General features: G+C 38.4%; 2 protein-coding genes across 4 annotated transcripts; both read left to right on the top strand.

The window, feature by feature from the left end:
• Positions 1 to 236: 236 nt before the first annotated feature.
• On the top strand, positions 237 to 9,009 carry si:ch211-199g17.2 (uncharacterized). 2 transcript variants are annotated; one of them, XM_053334588.1, is made up of 12 exons: positions 237 to 306; positions 1,243 to 1,355; positions 2,761 to 2,802; positions 2,897 to 2,968; positions 3,055 to 3,197; positions 3,285 to 3,407; positions 3,504 to 3,561; positions 3,756 to 4,082; positions 5,280 to 5,416; positions 5,540 to 5,641; positions 5,788 to 6,333; positions 6,410 to 9,009. In XM_053334588.1, exons 3-11 carry the CDS (start codon positions 2,778 to 2,780, stop codon positions 5,905 to 5,907), a joined length of 1,107 nt encoding a protein of 368 aa, XP_053190563.1. In that variant the 5' UTR covers positions 237 to 306; positions 1,243 to 1,355; positions 2,761 to 2,777; the 3' UTR covers positions 5,908 to 6,333; positions 6,410 to 9,009. The 2 variants fall into 2 exon arrangements, with proteins under 2 accessions (XP_053190563.1, XP_053190562.1); XM_053334587.1 differs by lacking the exons at positions 237 to 306; positions 1,243 to 1,355; positions 2,761 to 2,802; ... (5 more) ...; positions 5,280 to 5,416; positions 5,540 to 5,641 and having other exon boundaries at positions 5,906 to 6,333.
• A 1,210-nt stretch (positions 9,010 to 10,219) lies between these two features.
• LOC128374016 (regulation of nuclear pre-mRNA domain-containing protein 1A-like) lies at positions 10,220 to 18,272 on the top strand. 2 transcript variants are annotated; one of them, XM_053334237.1, is made up of 7 exons: positions 10,220 to 10,595; positions 12,662 to 12,791; positions 13,129 to 13,235; positions 13,914 to 14,008; positions 14,268 to 14,394; positions 15,406 to 15,581; positions 17,192 to 18,272. In XM_053334237.1, exons 1-7 carry the CDS (start codon positions 10,445 to 10,447, stop codon positions 17,288 to 17,290), a joined length of 885 nt encoding a protein of 294 aa, XP_053190212.1. In that variant the 5' UTR covers positions 10,220 to 10,444; the 3' UTR covers positions 17,291 to 18,272. The 2 variants fall into 2 exon arrangements, with proteins under 2 accessions (XP_053190212.1, XP_053190211.1); XM_053334236.1 differs by lacking the exon at positions 17,192 to 18,272 and having other exon boundaries at positions 15,406 to 16,072.
• The last annotated feature ends 73 nt before the right edge of the window (positions 18,273 to 18,345 follow it).

The following is an 18,345-nucleotide window of genomic DNA, read 5'->3' as shown; positions in this document are numbered from 1 at the left end:
TGTTTTGTTGTTTTACATGAATTTATATAAATGAAAGAAACATGAGCTAAATATGAGTAAAGTGAGCTATCAACTATAAAACTGATAGATTAGAGTCGTTGATTTGATTGGTCGAAGAGACAGAGTGTGTTACGTTCACGCCCACTCGGTTAAACTGGAGGCTAAGCAGCAGCGGAGGTTAATCAAAGTATTTCATCGACTGAGTGCATTGGGCAGCGTCATTTTGCGGATTTCACCCAAATCATGCATAGATTCTGCTTGACCAAACAACAAACAAACAGTTAGACAATAATTGTTTAACTTTCGGTAAGTATGAAGTCAGTGCCTTTACCTCGTTAACAAATTACTTATTTCGACAGCGGAAGGTGAGTTGGTTTCGGTCGCTTAACTGGAAAGTTTGTCTGCACTAATTTACATGTGTGAAACTTGTGGCAATCATCGTCACTTTCTCTTCAAAAAGGGGGATAAAGAACACATTTAAACCTAGTGTAATATGATGAACATTTAAACGCTACGTTACTTTTTAAAACATCGCTTATATGTAAATAACCATGTTAGCGAAGTGAATGTTAACTGGCAGTAACGTCAGTAAGCAGCTGTTGTTGCGTTGGTGGGTGAAGTGAATAATTTCAGCAGGAAGTACAAAAAGTTGGTCTATGTTTCGGTTTCCAGAGGTTCAGCCAATGACCTGGTGTGTCATTTATAACTGTAAGAGTGTTGAAGTGGCGCTCCATATGTCTGTAAATGACTCATTATGAGATATTTGTAATTTGACGACACATACAACAACAAGAAGCTACAATTTATCAGAGTATGTGATAGGCATGTCTTTATTTTTAAGAATACGCAACATAAGAAATGTCTGACATCCTCATTTTAAGTGACCACTGTCTCCTGTGTAGTGTGGTAGCCTGGCTGAACTGTCTCATGTTATTGAAGCGCCATCTGCTGGTTATAGTTGAGTTTGCAGCCACAGTTTATAGTGTTTGTGTCTGGAGGTGTAATGACTAAATACGAGCAGGATTGCATGGAATGAATATCATGCCATATTTTGAAACAAATAAAAAAAAAGGCTTGAAATGTTGAAACGTTTTGAAGGCTTGCATCATGTTTTGATTGAACATCATTCTGTGTTTGAGTTTTTCTTCTTTACAACTGCAGCTTCCTTTTTACACAATCTCTCCCCTCACATTTTCTCAGTTTTTTTTCATTGTTCTCATAATGTATTGCTTTGTTTTCCAGGTGACATCTTTTGTCTAGCAACTCTGGTCGTCTGAAACTGTGAAACAGACGGTCTGAAAAAAGGAAATCCTGTGACTCGCAAGCCTGCAACTGTGTGGGCAGATCTCTGAAAAGTGAGTGTCATAAACTCTGCTTCAGTGTTTCACTATTTACAAAGTTTCAAACCTGGAAAACATACATATACACAGAACAGTGGCAAATCTAACTGGAAATGTGTTGCCCTGCAGTTGTAACAGAAGGAAAACTCACACACAAAATATTGTTTGAAGAAATTTCAACATTTATTTCAGCCCATCCAAATATTATGCAAGCCTTCAAAACTTGGTTTCAATCAAGCTTGTTTTTTCAGTTTTTAAATATGACATGATATAAATCCCACAGGATAAGAAATAGATATAATAATAGAAAACCAAACATTTTCAATCAAAGCTCAAAGTGTGATGATATAATATAAACAGGTTTCAATATAACTCCATCAAAGTTGCTCGCCATTTGTAAAATGAATGACAAACGGTATGATGACATTACTTGTAATGATTAGGGTTGTAAAGATACCTCGATACACCAATTCAATGATCAACGAGCCAATAGCATCAATGCAAAATGAAATCATTGATTAGACATCAACACATATCATCATCTTTAAGATGTGCGTTTATTTTGAATGTAGACAGAAAATCATCAGTGAAGATATCCTGAGCAGCTTCTTTCCACAATAACTAAACCACTACTTGAAAAGAGTGATGAGTATCACAGCTGTGATTTCAGCAACATGTCCGAGTAGAGGCAAGTCTATCATACTATAGGCAAGTTAGACGTACTATAAAACTATAGGCCTGAAATGTGACATTGTCGCACATCTTTCTGGCAAAGTGAGGTGGGTCCTCTCGTTTTTCCCCCCTCCACAGCACGGTAGACACCGCCGTTTTGAAAGAGAAGCAAAAAGTCCTGCTTTAATGTATAAAAATAATAACTTATTGTTCTTTCAGTGGCACTTTATAGTGAACAGGTGATCTGAATTTATTTAAAAAGAATCGATTGCTTTTCATTCAAATGTCTGGTTGGGCTCAGAAATAAAAATGTCAAATTATATTTTAGTTTCTTTTTGTGATTCTTATATGAATGGAAGTTGTATGAGGGAAATACAGCACAGTCCTTACACCACCTGTGAGGGTCCTAAAACTATATTTAGGTCACATAGCTTGAGGTGCTTACACAGCAGGATTTTGTTCACACTCATCTTTCTGTTCATGTCCATTCTTAACTTAGCTTAGTGTCACATAAGTTAGGCATGCTAGGAGTAGTGACATGTGTACTACAAGTATCAAAGCAATTGTGTTGTGTATGTGTGTACAAATGCAGACTGCATTGAGCATGCCGTGCACTCTCTCTCTCTTTCGGCTGAGACGTCCACCTACAAAGGCCTGAATAAACTAAACTTTTTTCTGTCCCTTGCCTAGTATTTCTATACATTTTGCCATAATAATGTCAAATTGAATCTTAATTAACTGTGTGCAGGTTGTGACTCTACAAGCATGCAGCGAGGGGTGACTCAAAAAAGTAAGTATTTCACTTTGCATGTGAGCTACCATTCTTAAACCACATAATCATGCTTTTTTTCTGGAATTACATTTTTATTTTGTATTCTCTGTAGGACTTTCTAGCGAGCTGTTTGACTCTCTGAAGGAGTATCTGAACAACAGGAACAGACTACAACCCATTATTGGTCTGTAGCAACAAATCTCTAGTTTGTGTGTTTTGTTCTGTGTGTCCTGCGTGTATAGAACAATTTCTCATTTTGTGTACATTCAGGCCTGGGCAGTATTATAGAATGTGTGAAGACGGGATCAGACCGCAGAGAAGCACTGTACCTGTGTGAGGTGTGTGTGTGTCGACTCAGTATATCTGACATGCGAAACCACATTGTGGGAAGTCTCCACAGATACAACTACACTGTAAGTAGTATTGCCAAAGTCATTATGGCAAGTTTGTGAGCAGCCTAGTGATTGTAGTTTGGTAACTGTTAGTGTTTTGCTTGACAGAAAGCCTGGCACCCCGATTTTTTGTCTGAGTTGAAGGAGAGCTCAGACCTGTCACTGTTGGCCTGGCCACTGATGGAGAAGGCCAAAATGCTTGAGGAAAAAGAAGGACCTGGGGATATTAAGGTATATTAGCTTGACTGTGTCTGTCTTTATTTATGTTTGCAAACAGATGACAGTTTTGGATGTGAGTGTTCATATTTTTTGCACCCTCCTATGAAGTTGTTAGAGGTTGAAGATGCTGTATACCAGAAGATTGCAAGACAAAGTGACAGCGACGGTCAGTCTTTATCTGTAACGGTTCACTTGTTGAGAACAGTGGCTCTCAACCCCTGCTTTGTTCACCTCTCCAATCTCACTCTTGTTCTCATTTCCTGTCTGTCATCCTTTTTGTTTTTATATTTTTTTGCACTATTTTCATATGTGTCTTTCTCTTATTGCATAAATGTGTGGTCCTCTTTCTTAAAACCACAGCAGTCACTCTGATAAATTCCATAAGACATGGACAATGGCGGACAGACCTTGAGAACCGTTCAGAGGCTACATCTGTGCCACAGAGGATTGTATTGCTTGGCCAGGGCCACCAGAGACACTCCAAGAAATCCTTCAATGCTGACATGAAATCACAGAAGACCTCAGCACAGACTAACGAGCCTCCATCTCTAATCCAGTCAACTCTAGCTCCTATCGACTCAAACAGCTGGTTAGATAACATCTCTACATCACAGCTAGACAATACTGGGATGTCAGACGACAACAACAGCTTTATAGATGGCTACACAGGAACCAAGCTTCTTATTGGTAAGCATGGATAAAGAATAATAACAATAGGTGTCACAGTTACTCAAAACCTGAACCTTAAACATGATTGAAAAGTTTACATTTTGGTCATGGGATAAGAAAATTCCACATTTAATGACTGATTAATTGATTTAATGCACCAAAACTGTTTAGAATTTTAAAAAATCTGTTAAAATAAACAGTTCTTCCCAACAACATCACCAATAATGGTGTTGGATATCTGTACTTCATAGTGGATTTTCTGGTGAGAATACTACTAATGAGTGCTACTGCATATACTATGGATACGGATCATTTAAGCAAATAGTTTGAGTTTGGGAAATATGATCATTCTCTTTCTTAGAGAGTGTTAAATGAGAAGATTGATACCACTTTTATGTCAGTGCAGTAAATATCCCAGATAGCAAAATTCTTTTGGCCCATATCTGGCCCACACCTGACATGTTCATCCGGCCCACATACAGCATGGAGTGATGGCACTTGGGCGGTCCGCTCATGTTTGCCAAAAGTGGGCCATAACCAAGCCATCACAATGCCAGATGTCAACCAAAAACACACCAAATAAACCAGTTCGGCCAAGACTGGCCCAAATATGTTTCAACAAAGGTGGGCCAAGTATGTTTCCTTATATGTGGGCCTCTTTAGGCTCACATCCGGATTAGTCATTGCCATACTTGCCATATTTCGGCCAAAGATGGGCCATATTCGTTTTGTGATATTTGGCCCATGTAGCATTTACTACATGGGCCAGTTTAGGTTCACGTCTGTTTTGTCCGGGCCAGAAGAATGCCTACAGTGCCGGATCATTGCCTCAAGTGGCCCACATTCGCATGCTATCTGGGATGTAGCTAGTTTAGCTAATTCTCAACTGGAACCACTAACTTGCCACTTTTGGCCAAGAAATAGTACAGTACATAACCCCTGTAAAATTGTAATTTTTACCGGTCGTGCTGATTAAACTGATTAGAGTATCATCAAGTTAACTTCAGAGGTGTTGGTAGGTGGATTTTGTAGAGGCAGGCTAGGTGTTTCCAGTCATTGTGCTATGCTAAGCTAACTGGCTGCTGGCTCCAGTGACACATTTGAAGTGGTGTCAGTCTTCTCATGTAACTCTTGCCAAGAAAGAAAATAAGTGTATTTTTCCAGATCTTGAACTATTGCTTTTTTAAAAAAGCTGCTTTTACATGTTTGCAACAGGTCTTTCCAGAGTGGTTGAGTGTAGAAGTGAAGATGGTCACACATACTGTTTCATGTGCCACTGCTGCCGCATCAGAATCAACAAAAAGGACATCAATGATCACCTAACCAGCACTTGCCATCTTGTCAACTACTTGGTCAGTTTGTTGTATATTAATAATTTCAATTGAAATATGAACACAGATCATTAATCATTTATCAAAGGCTTTAGCAACATGCTAGAAATAAGTTTGAAGCTCACTGAAAACGTCTGCGTGTAGGTGGAATCTCATCCTGAGCAGGTGGAGGATATTAATGACAATCAGCTTCTCCAATCACTGGCAAAGAAAGTGGAGCAAGAGGAGGGCCGAGGAGAGCTGGAGGTATCTCATTTACTTTTATGCACAAACTATTCTGCCTTGCCTATGCTGGGTTTTAAATACAGTAGCTCTTGAGTTTTTAATTTTTTTTTTTTTTTTTAAATTAACCTAAAATATATTTATTTCACTTGAACATCTCATGCTCTTAGGTGGTAAATGCACCAGAATCCATCTGTATCCTACTGACTGGCAAAAGTTACCACTGGTGTAAGTACAGATATATGCCTGTCCACTGTTTTCGTTTGGCCATAAAACATTCACCTCTTTAGCCCCAACTCTCTGTTCTTGAGGAGGGACTCCTGATGTAAGTATGAAGATTGTTTAACTCTGCCCCCTCACATTAACACTTTTTATTACTTTTCTTTGCTTGAATAGGTGTTCTGCATAAAAATGATACTCCACAAGATCTCAAGTTTGAAACACTTGCTCCCTCCCGGAACTTATCCTTTTATTATCTATTGTTGTATCATTCACCCCTTTTTTATCTTGATTTTTCCTCTCTTATTGTACTTATACAGCACCCAAGCATACTATTTTGAACTACTAACTTACTCTTTCAGTCAGTGCATTTTGTGAACACAGTTTGTTTTTCTTTGTATACCCCTCGTATTGTTTTCTTTTTGTCCCAGGTATAAAGATGCTGTGTAACGGATGGACACAAAATAACACTGAAAAGAGGAAAATAGCTGTCAAAGGTGTGTGTCTTTCAAAGCTGCAGTTCATTGAATAGGGTGAAAAAGTGTTTGTAATTTTCTCCATGTTTAATTGAAGGGCCAATTGTCAACAAGACCTTCAGTCAAATCACGGCAGAGAAATGTGCTGCAGCGCGGTCAAAACGGGCACAAAGAAAGAAAGCAAAAAGAAAGATGATGAAGGTGACTAATACGGTGTTTAAGGTAAGCTTACCTCTCACCAAAGGTGCAATACTGCTGGAGAGGACATCTTTCAACATGGACAGACTCCCTGTGTCATCCTACTCCCCTTCAGCCGACTCAGATGTCAATCCCTCACCAGAGGCCCAGACAGAGGAATATGAGTACGACTGTGACTCTGGGTCATTTGCCATTAACCACTCTGAGCACACCTCAATGTGTGCACCTTCACAACTTCAGCAAGATTTTGGTAGAGGAGATGCAGGCTCTGGTCAATACATGGGACCAGAAAGAAACATCACTGTCCCTCAGTATCAGGAAGTGGATGGTTATTTCAATAACGGTGATTACTTCAGCCAGTCTGAACACATAAGTAATAAACAAAACCAAGGGGCCTGCGAGGAAAGGAATTACAACAGACAGTCTCAATCACAAGGAAGATCAAATAACTTTTATACAGAGTGGCAAAATCATGGACAGATACCTGCTGTGTCCCATGCTCAGGAATGGCCATCTTACCCCTCTTCCGACAGACGTGAGGAGGGTTACACTGAGCAATCGTACCATTCATCTTTCCAGAATGGATTTGACTCAAGAGTGGATGTACCCAGAGGGGAGAGACACGAGATAAGCTCAAATGCTACCCAACAGTATTACCAGCAACAGCCCACTATGCATCATACACGTCTTCCTGTGGGAAGTGAGGGACACTATGGTTTGTCTGGTGAACTTGCTCCTCATTTAGTTGCTGCTGAGATTAACGTGAACCCCCATCGAGGAGATTCCCATGCTCACAACGACAGCATTACGCCAGAGACCGGAGAACAATTTGTTAAGATGGAACAGAGACGATTGCAAACATACGCAGAGGTCACAACTGGCCAGGTCCCAATGGCTCCACAAAGTTATGTGATACAACCTTTGGCCTATCAACCCATTCAAGTAGGCCACAGGGTAATGTCTACAAATGCCGACCAACTCTTTCTTCATCCAGGCGGTGGTGGCGGCAGTGGCATGTCTTATTCAAATGAATACATTCCACCTGGACAAACTCCGCGTTATGAAGCGTACTCTGATCTTAACATCAGGGTCACTGGTTTTTCAGGTGGAATGATTTCAGGGAATGTAACTGGAACACCACACTGGAACATGTATGCATATCCTGTTTCTGCATACAGTACCCCATCTCACTGAAACCACATTTCCACTCACTACTGGCATGGTTTCAGTGGTTGCTGTCATACTACTTCATGTTTTTCTAAAAGAAAACATGTATGATTATCTAAGAAATGTGAATCTCCTAATAGAGGAAGCTTCTCAGTGTTATATGAAATAAATGTAGCATTGTCCCCGTTGACTTTCAGTATTAACACATGACTTTTTTGACTTTTCATTCAAAAAAGTCAGAGTTTAGACCATTAAACTGAAATGAGACTAAGTGGCGACATGTTTTCTATGATATGTTTGGAGACATAAAGAGGTCACTTGTTCAAATTTTGAATAATAATGAAATTGACTGGTTGTAAAATTGTAATGACTCCATAATTTCATATGGACTAAACTGCTGTTACAAAGTGGACAGAAATGCTAATTCTGTTTTTTTTTTTTTACATTGAATGTGATTTTTGTTTTTTTCTCTTCTGAACTTCAGGCTAATAGTCAATTTTAGGTCAAGTCAATTTTATTTGTATAGCTGAATATCTATAATCGCTACATTATCTGGTTACATATCAATAAACATCACTGCTTTTTGATTTAGTACTGAGCACAATCCTAACACCACTTTACGTTTTTTTTGTTGTTGTGTGAAATATAAAATTGACTCAAGCCGTGCTAAGCAGAAGATAATGAGATAATTTAAAGTGAAATGTACCATAATTTACTGATGAGGTTTTAAATTCATATCGAAAATGGAGTACAAAACATCCTCAGTATTGTTAAACATCACATTATATTTTTCAGTGCTTCATATCTGTAAAGAATAACAAAAAAGATCACAGTGAGGCTGTGGTTTGTGCTTGTTAATATGTTAAACTATTGACACTGAGATTTTCTTTGTCATTTGGACCATTACACCTATATGACTGGGTTTGTTATAGAAGTAGTGCCCGAACAACTCCATGATGACTTTACATTCATTAAATGTGTTATAACTTTTAAGTATGTTCTTGAGTAGATTTTCTGAAGTGATCTTACCCGGTCATGTTAATGTCATAAAACAATATCAAGTATATTATTTAACTAAATGTAATTGAAAACATCATCCTGGATGATTTTGATCCATTTAGCTGATTTTGGTGCACCACTAGAGACATATTTGTGTTAACCGGCATATAATAAGAAGGATGTGAGATCAAATGTTTTTTTGTTTTTTTTAGATCTGGTTAGTGGTTTAGTTTCAGTTTAAGGTGACATTGTTAAGTTTCTCATTTAAATCACATCTCTTAATGTTATGTCAGCTGTATCTGTTGTACTTAAGTTTCAAAATTAAAAGCACTTTACACATTTACTGAAAGTTTTTCTTCTAACCCTCCATGGATGGCATCAACAAGGAGACTTTTTAAGATGTTGACAGACTGATTATTACAGTCGGCATGCCCAATGCATAATTGAATGACTTTCTGAATGTCTTCAGAGTAATTTCCTCTTGTAGGTTAAATCATTGCTGTTGTGTCCTCTTAAGTAAATCAGTTGACTACATTAGTAATAGCTTATGGCAGTGTCTTGGGATTGATGGATGAATAATGGTCATGGTGGTCTCTGTCAATGTCAAATTCAAAAGATAAAAGTTAATATAAAGTGTGGCAGGATATTGTGAGTGTTTGAATCCAATTCAATAAATAATTTAACTAACCCTAACCCTAAAGTAAACAGACAAACATTGCAAAAATATGTTTTGTAATTGGCAGACACTGCAAGATTTATTTGTTTTCGTGGTCAAACCAGTCATCAGACAAACATTTACTCGACTTGCAAAATATCTGACAACATCTGACACTTTTATAATGATTTTTTCTGTGGATTTTTTTGACACAAGAAACACATACATATACCCTCACATATATGATAAATGAAACAAGAAAACAAAACACTATTGCAGAAGTAGTAATGATGATAAGACAAGAGGTTAGTATAAACCATACAAAAATAAAACAAAAGCAGAAGATAAAAATACATCAAATATACAAGACATTAACATACTATACAATAACATACTAGACAATATTTAATGTAGGGTGGATTAGGGTAATATGGGACATTGACCAATGTAGGACACCTAAACTACAGTGTTGGTGTTGAATCCAAGCTGGGATGTCATGTCATAAACAGGGGCAGGAAAAAAGTCTAACAGGAAGTTGTGAAGTCCACTCAAAGGTTAGTGATATAGGATTTGCACAATATCAATGTCATAATTAAACCAAGGAACGCTAATATATGTGCCATTTTCCCTTTGAGTACAATATCTAAAAAATGTCCTCTGACAAGGAGACATTTTTGGTGGTTTATAATGATATTAGGTGTTGATAATGTATTGGATTCGTGTGTAAATATAGTAAACAAGTCAGAATTGCAAAAAGTGTCCCGCATTACCATAATACACCGTATCTGAGCTAACACGTATAGCTGCCAGCTGTGCAAGGTGGACTTTAATGAGGAAACATGTTATTTCCGTCGGATGTGAACGCAGCATCAAGGGCGTACGGAAGCGCCTCTTGCAGGCTGCTGTTGGTTGACCGAAGCAACGCCAGCTAGCTAGCCCAGTCACCCTTTAACACCCCCCATTAACAACCAGCCTTTGACATAGAAAAGGTGGCGTAGGCTATGTAATTTGGATGGATACGTTGTGTGTAGTTACTGGCTAATTAATAACACATCTGGGAGAACCTTAAAGCTGCCTCTCCCGGTGTCTCGTACTCTGACTAATCTCGTCGAGATGTCAGCTTTCTCCGAGGCGGCTCTAGAAAAGAAACTATCCGAGCTTAGTAACTCTCAGCAAAGTGTGCAGACGTTGTCTCTCTGGCTCATTCATCATAGAAAACACTCGAAGAGTATTGTCAATGTTTGGTTCAACGAATTGAGAAAAGGTAAGGTTGACATGATAAGCTAGCTAGTTCCTCGCTAAGAAGACTGCCATCATGTCCCCACAAGTCACAAAGACTGCTAATATGTTTCTAGAAGTCACATGTTAGAGTTATTATAAATATCAAACTCTTTGCTAACAGTTGTGTCAAAGTTATACATCTCTGATCTTTTCTCGTTAATTGCTAACCCTAGCTAATGAGCACGGCCAGATGAAAACGTGTTGACTCACATTAGGCTAATACCAGTAAAGTTAGCACTTAACCGCGTTATCCCTCGTCTCTTTATGTACTGGTTATGTGAAGGCTGAAAAAGTTACTCAAAACATTAATACTGGATTTCTGCAATTGCACAACATTAATGTTAGCCTCGATAGACGCGATTATAGCAGTCTCTTTTATCGACCCTGGTCAAAGTCTTTCATACCATGTATCAGAGACCTGAAGTTAATCAGCTTCACCAACTCATTGCAGATATTAAATACTTGATAAGCCAAATTCATTAAGTTACAGTAAGTTACACCAATAGTGTTTGTACAAACAGTTGAGCTGGTGGTTGAGTTGGTCTATGTGGAAAAAGGGGGCGTTGTCACCCAGTTTAACTCTACAGAGCGTTTTAGTCTTTCATGGCTTTGTTTTGTCATTCACCTCTTTCTTTCCCAACACTAAAGGCAACTGTTTCCAGCTAAAATGCTCTGATAAAAACCCACTCTGTGCTATCTGTCCACTACCAAATGACTACTGAGCCAGATATTTTCACAGGGAGTAGGTGGAGACCAAAACAAAGCATTCAGGAAACTCTTCTACTTCTACTGCCCCCTGAGCACACAAGAAATCAGTGAGTGCAGCTTTAAAAAGCGCATGTATAAAACACACATTTGTTTGTAGTCGGTGAGATGGATCTGCATTTCTACTGGGGTGGCCAAAAGTGGCTTCTCCTTAATATCCTTGATTTATTTCTCTCTCAAGCAATGGTGCAGATATACTTAGGTTGACTGAAGTTTGAAATCAGTTTTTTGAGGCCCGACAGGCTTCAAATGTCCCACTGAAACTTTTAAGAATAGAAATTAAACTCTTCCACTGCTTATAATATTGCAAAACACTGCAAAACAGAATATTGAATGTGTTAAATGTAGTGTCACAAAAATGTAAGGAGTAGCCTATGGATTTGTACTTTTTTAAGAATAGTTGATGCCATTTAAAGTGTGTCAGATGGAAAATATTCATCACTTACCTGATACTGTAAAAACAAAAAAACAACAACCAATGACTCTAGATGTATTGTGTAGATTTAGTCACTGTATAGACACATAATTGAGCTTTTGAGCTTTGGGGAGAACTAGTCTTCAAACTGTGCTGCAGCCTGTTGTATAGATGGCAGGTTTTGCCGTGCTTGAAGCTAATACTGGCACATTTCTCCTTAGGGTGCAAGTCAGTAACCTAATGATACCTCAAGTGAATGTAGTATTTTGGGAGCTCATCTGAAGGCAGAAAGGAGTGTTAATAGCAGTGGGGATAGAGACAGCACATTTCTCTGGAGCTTTATGCTTGGCGTATTGTTGACTGTGACTTGTCCATAAACAACAATATGCATCATTAAATATATAATCTAACTGTGCCACTGAAGTACAGATTGGTGGATAAAACCTTAATGAAAAAGTCATGAAACAAGACGTGTTAGAGAGAACAAGGAAAAATAACTTGTGAAATAGATTTCCCCTTGGATCTCTATATTGTCATTATGAGGAATGAGCTGTGTGACTAAATGGTTGTTACTGGATAGATTTTATTCTTAGTGGTGAGTGATTACTGTGAGGTGATTTGTGACTTCAATTCACTATGGTCTGGCTTGTTGGGAAAATTGTGGCATTGCATTTAAGATTTTGTATTTTCTTGTGATCATTTCCCTGAATGTCACTAATTCATTAATTATTTAATTAATTCAATTCTTAAATCCAACATATGGTTCTGTCATATAAATCATGTCCAAAAGTCTGACAGTCAAGCCCCTGAGTGATATATGTTTGTGTGTGTGTGTGTGTGTGTGTATGTGTACATTGGGATATATGCAGCTCAGGTGTCACGGAAGCTGACCTTCCTTTATTTGGCCAATGACGTCATTCAGAACAGCAAGAGGAAAGGACCAGAGTTCACCCAGGACTTTGCACCGATCATCGTTGATGCATTCAAACATGTGTACAGGTCAGATTTAATATGATGTATCATCAGTTTGTGTACACCGTCTATATATCTGTAAATGGTTCAAGAAAATGCTGAGTAAAACTACCTTATGTAGGACTAGGTAGTGTGTTTATTTATTTTAGGCCGCTAAAGTTACACCATTTTTTATGAATTGAGTCATTATACAAAGATTAAAGTTTAAAAAATTAGCATTACAAAAAATGATGTCAGAAGACTTGCATATAATCATGTTGCCATCCGTATCAACATTGAAGTTGCCACCTTTTTATTTCTGTATCATCAAGTCAACATGCATTTTAAAGTGTACGTGTCTGTTGTATGTATTGTATGTATCCAGAGAGGGCGAGGAGGGCTGTAAGAAACAGTTGGGTCGGGTTTTGTCCATCTGGCAGGAGAGAACCGTGTACGAGAACAACCTGTTGGACCAGCTCTCACAAGTCCTGTGTAAGTTCACATAATACTATCCTGTAACTACACAGGTTCATGCACCACACCAAACCATGTGTACATGGTCTCACTTTAACACAGTAGGTAATGTGACTACTTACTCTGCCAGTCAACAGGGTTAACCTCACTGGGTTACCCCGTGTCTAGACTGCAAATGTAGCATGAACAGCAGCAGTGAGTGCTCTGTCTGTGTGTCTACACTGGAGGCGTTCAGGTGCAGTGTTTAGTGTAGGTCAGCCATGTGTTGGAAGCACACAGTGCTCAATAAACATGACTGTAGGAATGTGTGTGTAAGGACAATAGACTTGAAGTATGAATTGATGCTACAGGTCGTGGTTATGCCCTGGAGACACAGCTGAGACACACCTGCACAGAGCTGTTGCATACAGCTGTATAGAATAAAATGAGGAGTATCTGTTGTGCGTGAAAATAACATCCGACACACTCACTGTCTAGACACAAGAGTTAGTCTCGTAAGATGTCTCTGCACACATACATTTTTAAATAACACTTGACGTGTGTGTGTGTGTGTGTGTGTGTGTGTGTGTGTGTGTGTGTGTGTGTGTGTGTGTGTGTGTGTGTGTGTGTGTGTGTGTGTGTGTGTGTGTGTGTGTGTGTGTGTGTGTGTGTGTGTGTGTGTGTGTGTTTCTGGTGCCCTTTTCTTGTAAATCCTAGATGGAGAAAAAAAGGCTAAGAAGAGGTCATACGAGGATACCCAACCAGAGGATGAGGACTTTGCCTCTCAGAGCTCCCCAGCTGAACCCCCACAGGTCTGGGCCTAGGCAAACCTAACCCTAACCTATAAATACAGGGTTTAATGAAATTATACTTGTAACCACATTAAGGTCATTTAATAATAACACGGTTAACACAGTATTTCTACATGGATTCTTATCTTAATGTGATGCCTATCTAATATTTCTCATGTATGTCACACGTATCCTTGCCCTTAACTAGGCTTTTCTCATAATCTGTTCCCCCATTTGTTCCTCTCATCTCCCTGTCCTGCTTATCGCCTCTCTACCTCAGACAGCAGAGTTAATCCGAGCTCTACAAGAGCTTGAGAATGCAGCCTCTGGCGATTCAGTGCTGCGTCAGCGCATCTCCTCCCTTCCTGCTGAGGTACAGGACACGTCACTGCTTCACAGGATCACAGGTAGGAGGCAGGACACAGCACAGTATTGTGTACTGTGTGTATATATACAAACACACACAAGTCTTCCCCACAACACTTGTACTGATTAATTAATTGTCTTCACAGGAAGCAGTGTGGGGAAAATACTAGGGAAACTGCTATCTATCTAAAACACCAGGGTCCACATCTCTGAGGCAACAAATACCTGTCCTGTACAAATAACTTTTTTTTCTTTTTCACTTTTCTGTAAATTTAACAGTGTAACACAGTGAAGCATAAATACATGGAACATTCCCTCCCTCTCCACTCCTGCATAAGATTACATTAATTCCCCACCTATTACTTACCTCAACCCTGCAGGATGAGCAAAGAAACAGTTTTTAAAAATGACAGTACAGTTAGTGACAATATTATTAAGAAGGCTGTGAGAGGACAGCCAAAACACCAACGGTTTATACATTTACTGCTGAGAAACTTACAATAAATGATTCTTCTTGATATTCAAAGATAGTCACTATCAATATGTCTTAATAATTTTACCACTTAAAAAAAAAAGAAAGGAAAAAAAAAAGATTATTTCTTGCCTGTATTTGATAATCAAAAGTGCAGAGACACATGTAACATGGGTAGAGAGAAGGGTAGGATGTGCAACAAAGGTCGTTGGCTAGAAACAAACCACAGCTTTTGTGGTTATGTGGTATGTGTCCCTTAGTTTTACCACGTTGACGTATTGTACACCATAAGGCTATATGAGCATTTAAACTCTTGCCTTTTATATGCCTTTATATCTGTGCCTCACTCAGCAATGAAAACTGAAGTGTCGTTGAGCAGGACAATGAAGCTAGAGGAATGAAAAGGGCTAAAAACACCTTCACCTGCCATAAATAAGTGTCTGATTTACCAGTGATTTCACAACAGTGAAATAGTGACAATATTTTACCAGTACTGATGAATAACTGAGTGACCTCTAGTTCAGTCCTTGGTTATATTTAAGCATGGTGCCCTGGTCTTTGTATGCTTTCTGTGCTTTAGATAAGGAGTCAGGGGAGCGGCTTTCCCGGCTGGTGGAGGAGGCCTGCATGCTGCTTGCAGACTACAGTGGCCGCTTGGCGGCAGAGATAGATGATAGGAGGCAGCTCACACGCACACTAACGGTCTTCCTGCAAAGCCAGAAGGATGGCTTGGCCCAGAACGAGCAGAAACTTGAAGTGCGTGAATCACTTTTCTTCTTTCCATTATTATTTGTGTATCTGTGTGCCTTGTTCCCCTCACCTTTGTGTCATCATTATTCATTCTGGTTGTGTCTATCTGTCTACGTAACTGCATGCTCACACTTTGAAATAACATTTCACATATTTCAGCATGTTGCATACTTATTCAGAGTGCCTCTTTTCATATAAAAAACAAACTGTAGATTTTAGTTTTAGGCCTACTGCATCACAAACAGACAAATATTCCTAATAAATACACACTTGATATCCAAGTCAGGCTTTCATATCACTCTGTTCACTTACAGTGTACCTCCCACAAGGTAAGTACTGACCACTGACAGTGTTAGATCTTGAAAAACGTAATTACAGACTGTATTGTTTTCTCATAGCCATTCTTTGACAATAACTGTCCAGCCTTTATCCACAGGATACCAAGAGTATAAAGCATTTCATATTTGTATCTTCACACAGTCAAGTCTTTGCAATAAAAAAATGGAAATAAAAAAGGAAACTGATCTTGTGAGTGCTTTCATTTTGCTGTAACACTTGCAGCCCCTGATGATGCATGCTTTTTATGAATTTGAAATTCAAAGATGGTTTGTACTAACAGTATTTACACTTTTTTTTGTATCAACACAATAACTATTTACTACACACTCGATAATTGATCTTCAGATCAAGAAAAATCATGTCCATCCTGTTATTACAAATCAAACAAAACTTAGCAAAATAACAGCAAGATTTAGGAATCTTTGTATTTATCAGGTTTATTTCTACTGTTCACCACACTCAGTGATATTTTAGTCAGTACAGATGAAACCATTTTTGTGATTCATGATGAGCTTGTTCTGTAAATGTGTTCTGCTAGCACAACATCCATACATGCACCAGCTGTTTGGCGATCATTTACAACAAGCACAACTTTAAAGCAAAGCTGGAACAGAGAATGAAACATGACTGACATTTCATATGACTGCACCTTTTTAAAGTTACAATCTTTGCATATACATGAATTAGGGTAAATCATTCATCAAAAATAACTATGCTGACTGGCTTCTAGCTTTGTGCCACAGCCCTGACCTGTGTAAATTTCATTTACCTTTTTATGAGGCGTTGCTGTTTTAGTGTTTTACTACAAAAATGTTATTTAAACCTAAATACTTGAACCTTCTTTGCATAGTATATTCTCAAAATAAATTAGAATTATTCCTTTTTGTTTATTATGATATTTCATAGATTTTATAGATGCAAGTGAAGAGGTCATGAACTTGCAGAGTAAAAATATAGAGATTTAAAAAAAAAATCACATCTCATACATCCAATGGTTTGAGGGAGTACAGAGTTGAACTCATCTCAAAATTGACAGCTTAAAACAGAGTGCACAGGCTCACTGAATACCTTGTACATATTTAGAATTTTAATTTATGTGATGTAGTTTTCTAATGAGATTAATTAAGGAAAACACAAAATCTGTAATCTTGGATTCAACTTTTGGCTAGAAATCTAAACTTAACTTTTAAAACTTCAGTGAGATCTTTAACTGTATGTACACTTTTATTTGGTGTTAATATCCTCTGATGGACCTTTTCTGTGGTGGACTTTTTCAGGAGTACAAACACAAACTGGCGAAGGTGACCCAGGTCCGGAAGGAGCTGCGTTCCCGTTTGAACAATCTTCCAGGAGGACGCTACAACTCATCAAACTGACGTTTCGCCATCTGACCAGATACCCAACCTTCCTGCTACAGAAACATCTCAACCTGTCTGTTAGATATTAGCCATAGTACTTTTGTTCTTGATTTTGCAAAGTGTCAGTGTCTCCCTGTATGGCGTCCTGAAGTTCTCATTCTGTCTTCAGCAGTTTATTTATCCACCTGGCTTTTATTAACAGCAATATCAGCAGTAAACTGTAAATTAAGATTTATACTCATCAGACACAGGCCCTCCATGCTTTGGGGCCTGTCCATCTAACTTTCATAGCTTTAAAGTGACATGGATGATGCTGGTGTGATATTTTTGTATTTATACTGATTTAAGATAATGCACCAGAGTATATCCCCTTACTGTGACATTTCATAATAATTTTCAGTATTTTGAATTGCTGTCACACCTTTCTTTTACCCTTTCTGTAAATGCATCTGTTCTGGTTTTGGTTAGATAATCGCAGCAGGTATTGAAGCTGGAATTGTCTGTTTTTCTGCAGTGTGATAATGGCCTTTGAAGAGAATGATATACTAGTGAAATCATTAGGAAACCAGATTCTGAAGTTGAGAAGTGAACTATGTTCGTGAAAGCAAACCAACATATGTAATTACAGTTTACATAAAGCCCCCTGAAGAGAGGGAAGTGTGGATCATTGGTCAGTGTACATATTCAAAATTGCATGTAAATATGATGGAGTTATACCTGTAAGTCCTTATTTGTATCCATGTCAACATGGCTTATGAAAAGAAATTACTGAGGTATCAGTAGACTGATATCTTTGTAGTTGCTCAGACCTTCAATGTACTGAAAATAATTTGTAAAGGAGTCCGTTGTGATCTTGTTTACTGGATCATACTGCTTCATAATTTTATCCCAGTTTACTGAATGCTGTGCAGATGCCTTACACAGCTTGAGAAGTGCCCCAGTTTCCAAAAACAGCTGCTTGTTTTTTTGTACATAGGATGCAAATTCTTCTTAGAACCAAATAAACAGAATATGTACAAAATCTTGCAGCCTTGTCTCCAGTATGAGCAGCTGAGATTGTGTTGTATGCTGTG

This window comes from Scomber japonicus, chromosome 15 (assembly GCF_027409825.1).
Source record: "Scomber japonicus isolate fScoJap1 chromosome 15, fScoJap1.pri, whole genome shotgun sequence".
NCBI classification, from domain to species: Eukaryota; Metazoa; Chordata; class Actinopteri; order Scombriformes; family Scombridae; genus Scomber; species Scomber japonicus.
The sequence above is the reverse complement of the archived record's forward strand: the minus strand, read 5'-3'. Positions and strand labels throughout refer to the sequence as shown.

Coding starts and splice junctions, on each gene's coding strand:
- si:ch211-199g17.2 (XM_053334587.1), top strand. CDS start 6,276: ATGCTGTGTAACGGATGGACACAAAATAACACTGAAAAGAGGAAAATA. Junction 6,334..6,409: donor GAGGAAAATAGCTGTCAAAG/GTGTGTGTCTTT, acceptor GTTTAATTGAAG/GGCCAATTGTCAACAAGACC.
- LOC128374016 (XM_053334236.1), top strand. CDS start 10,445: ATGTCAGCTTTCTCCGAGGCGGCTCTAGAAAAGAAACTATCCGAGCTT. Junction 10,596..12,661: donor GTTCAACGAATTGAGAAAAG/GTAAGGTTGACA, acceptor GGATATATGCAG/CTCAGGTGTCACGGAAGCTG. Junction 13,236..13,913: donor CCAGCTCTCACAAGTCCTGT/GTAAGTTCACAT, acceptor TGTAAATCCTAG/ATGGAGAAAAAAAGGCTAAG.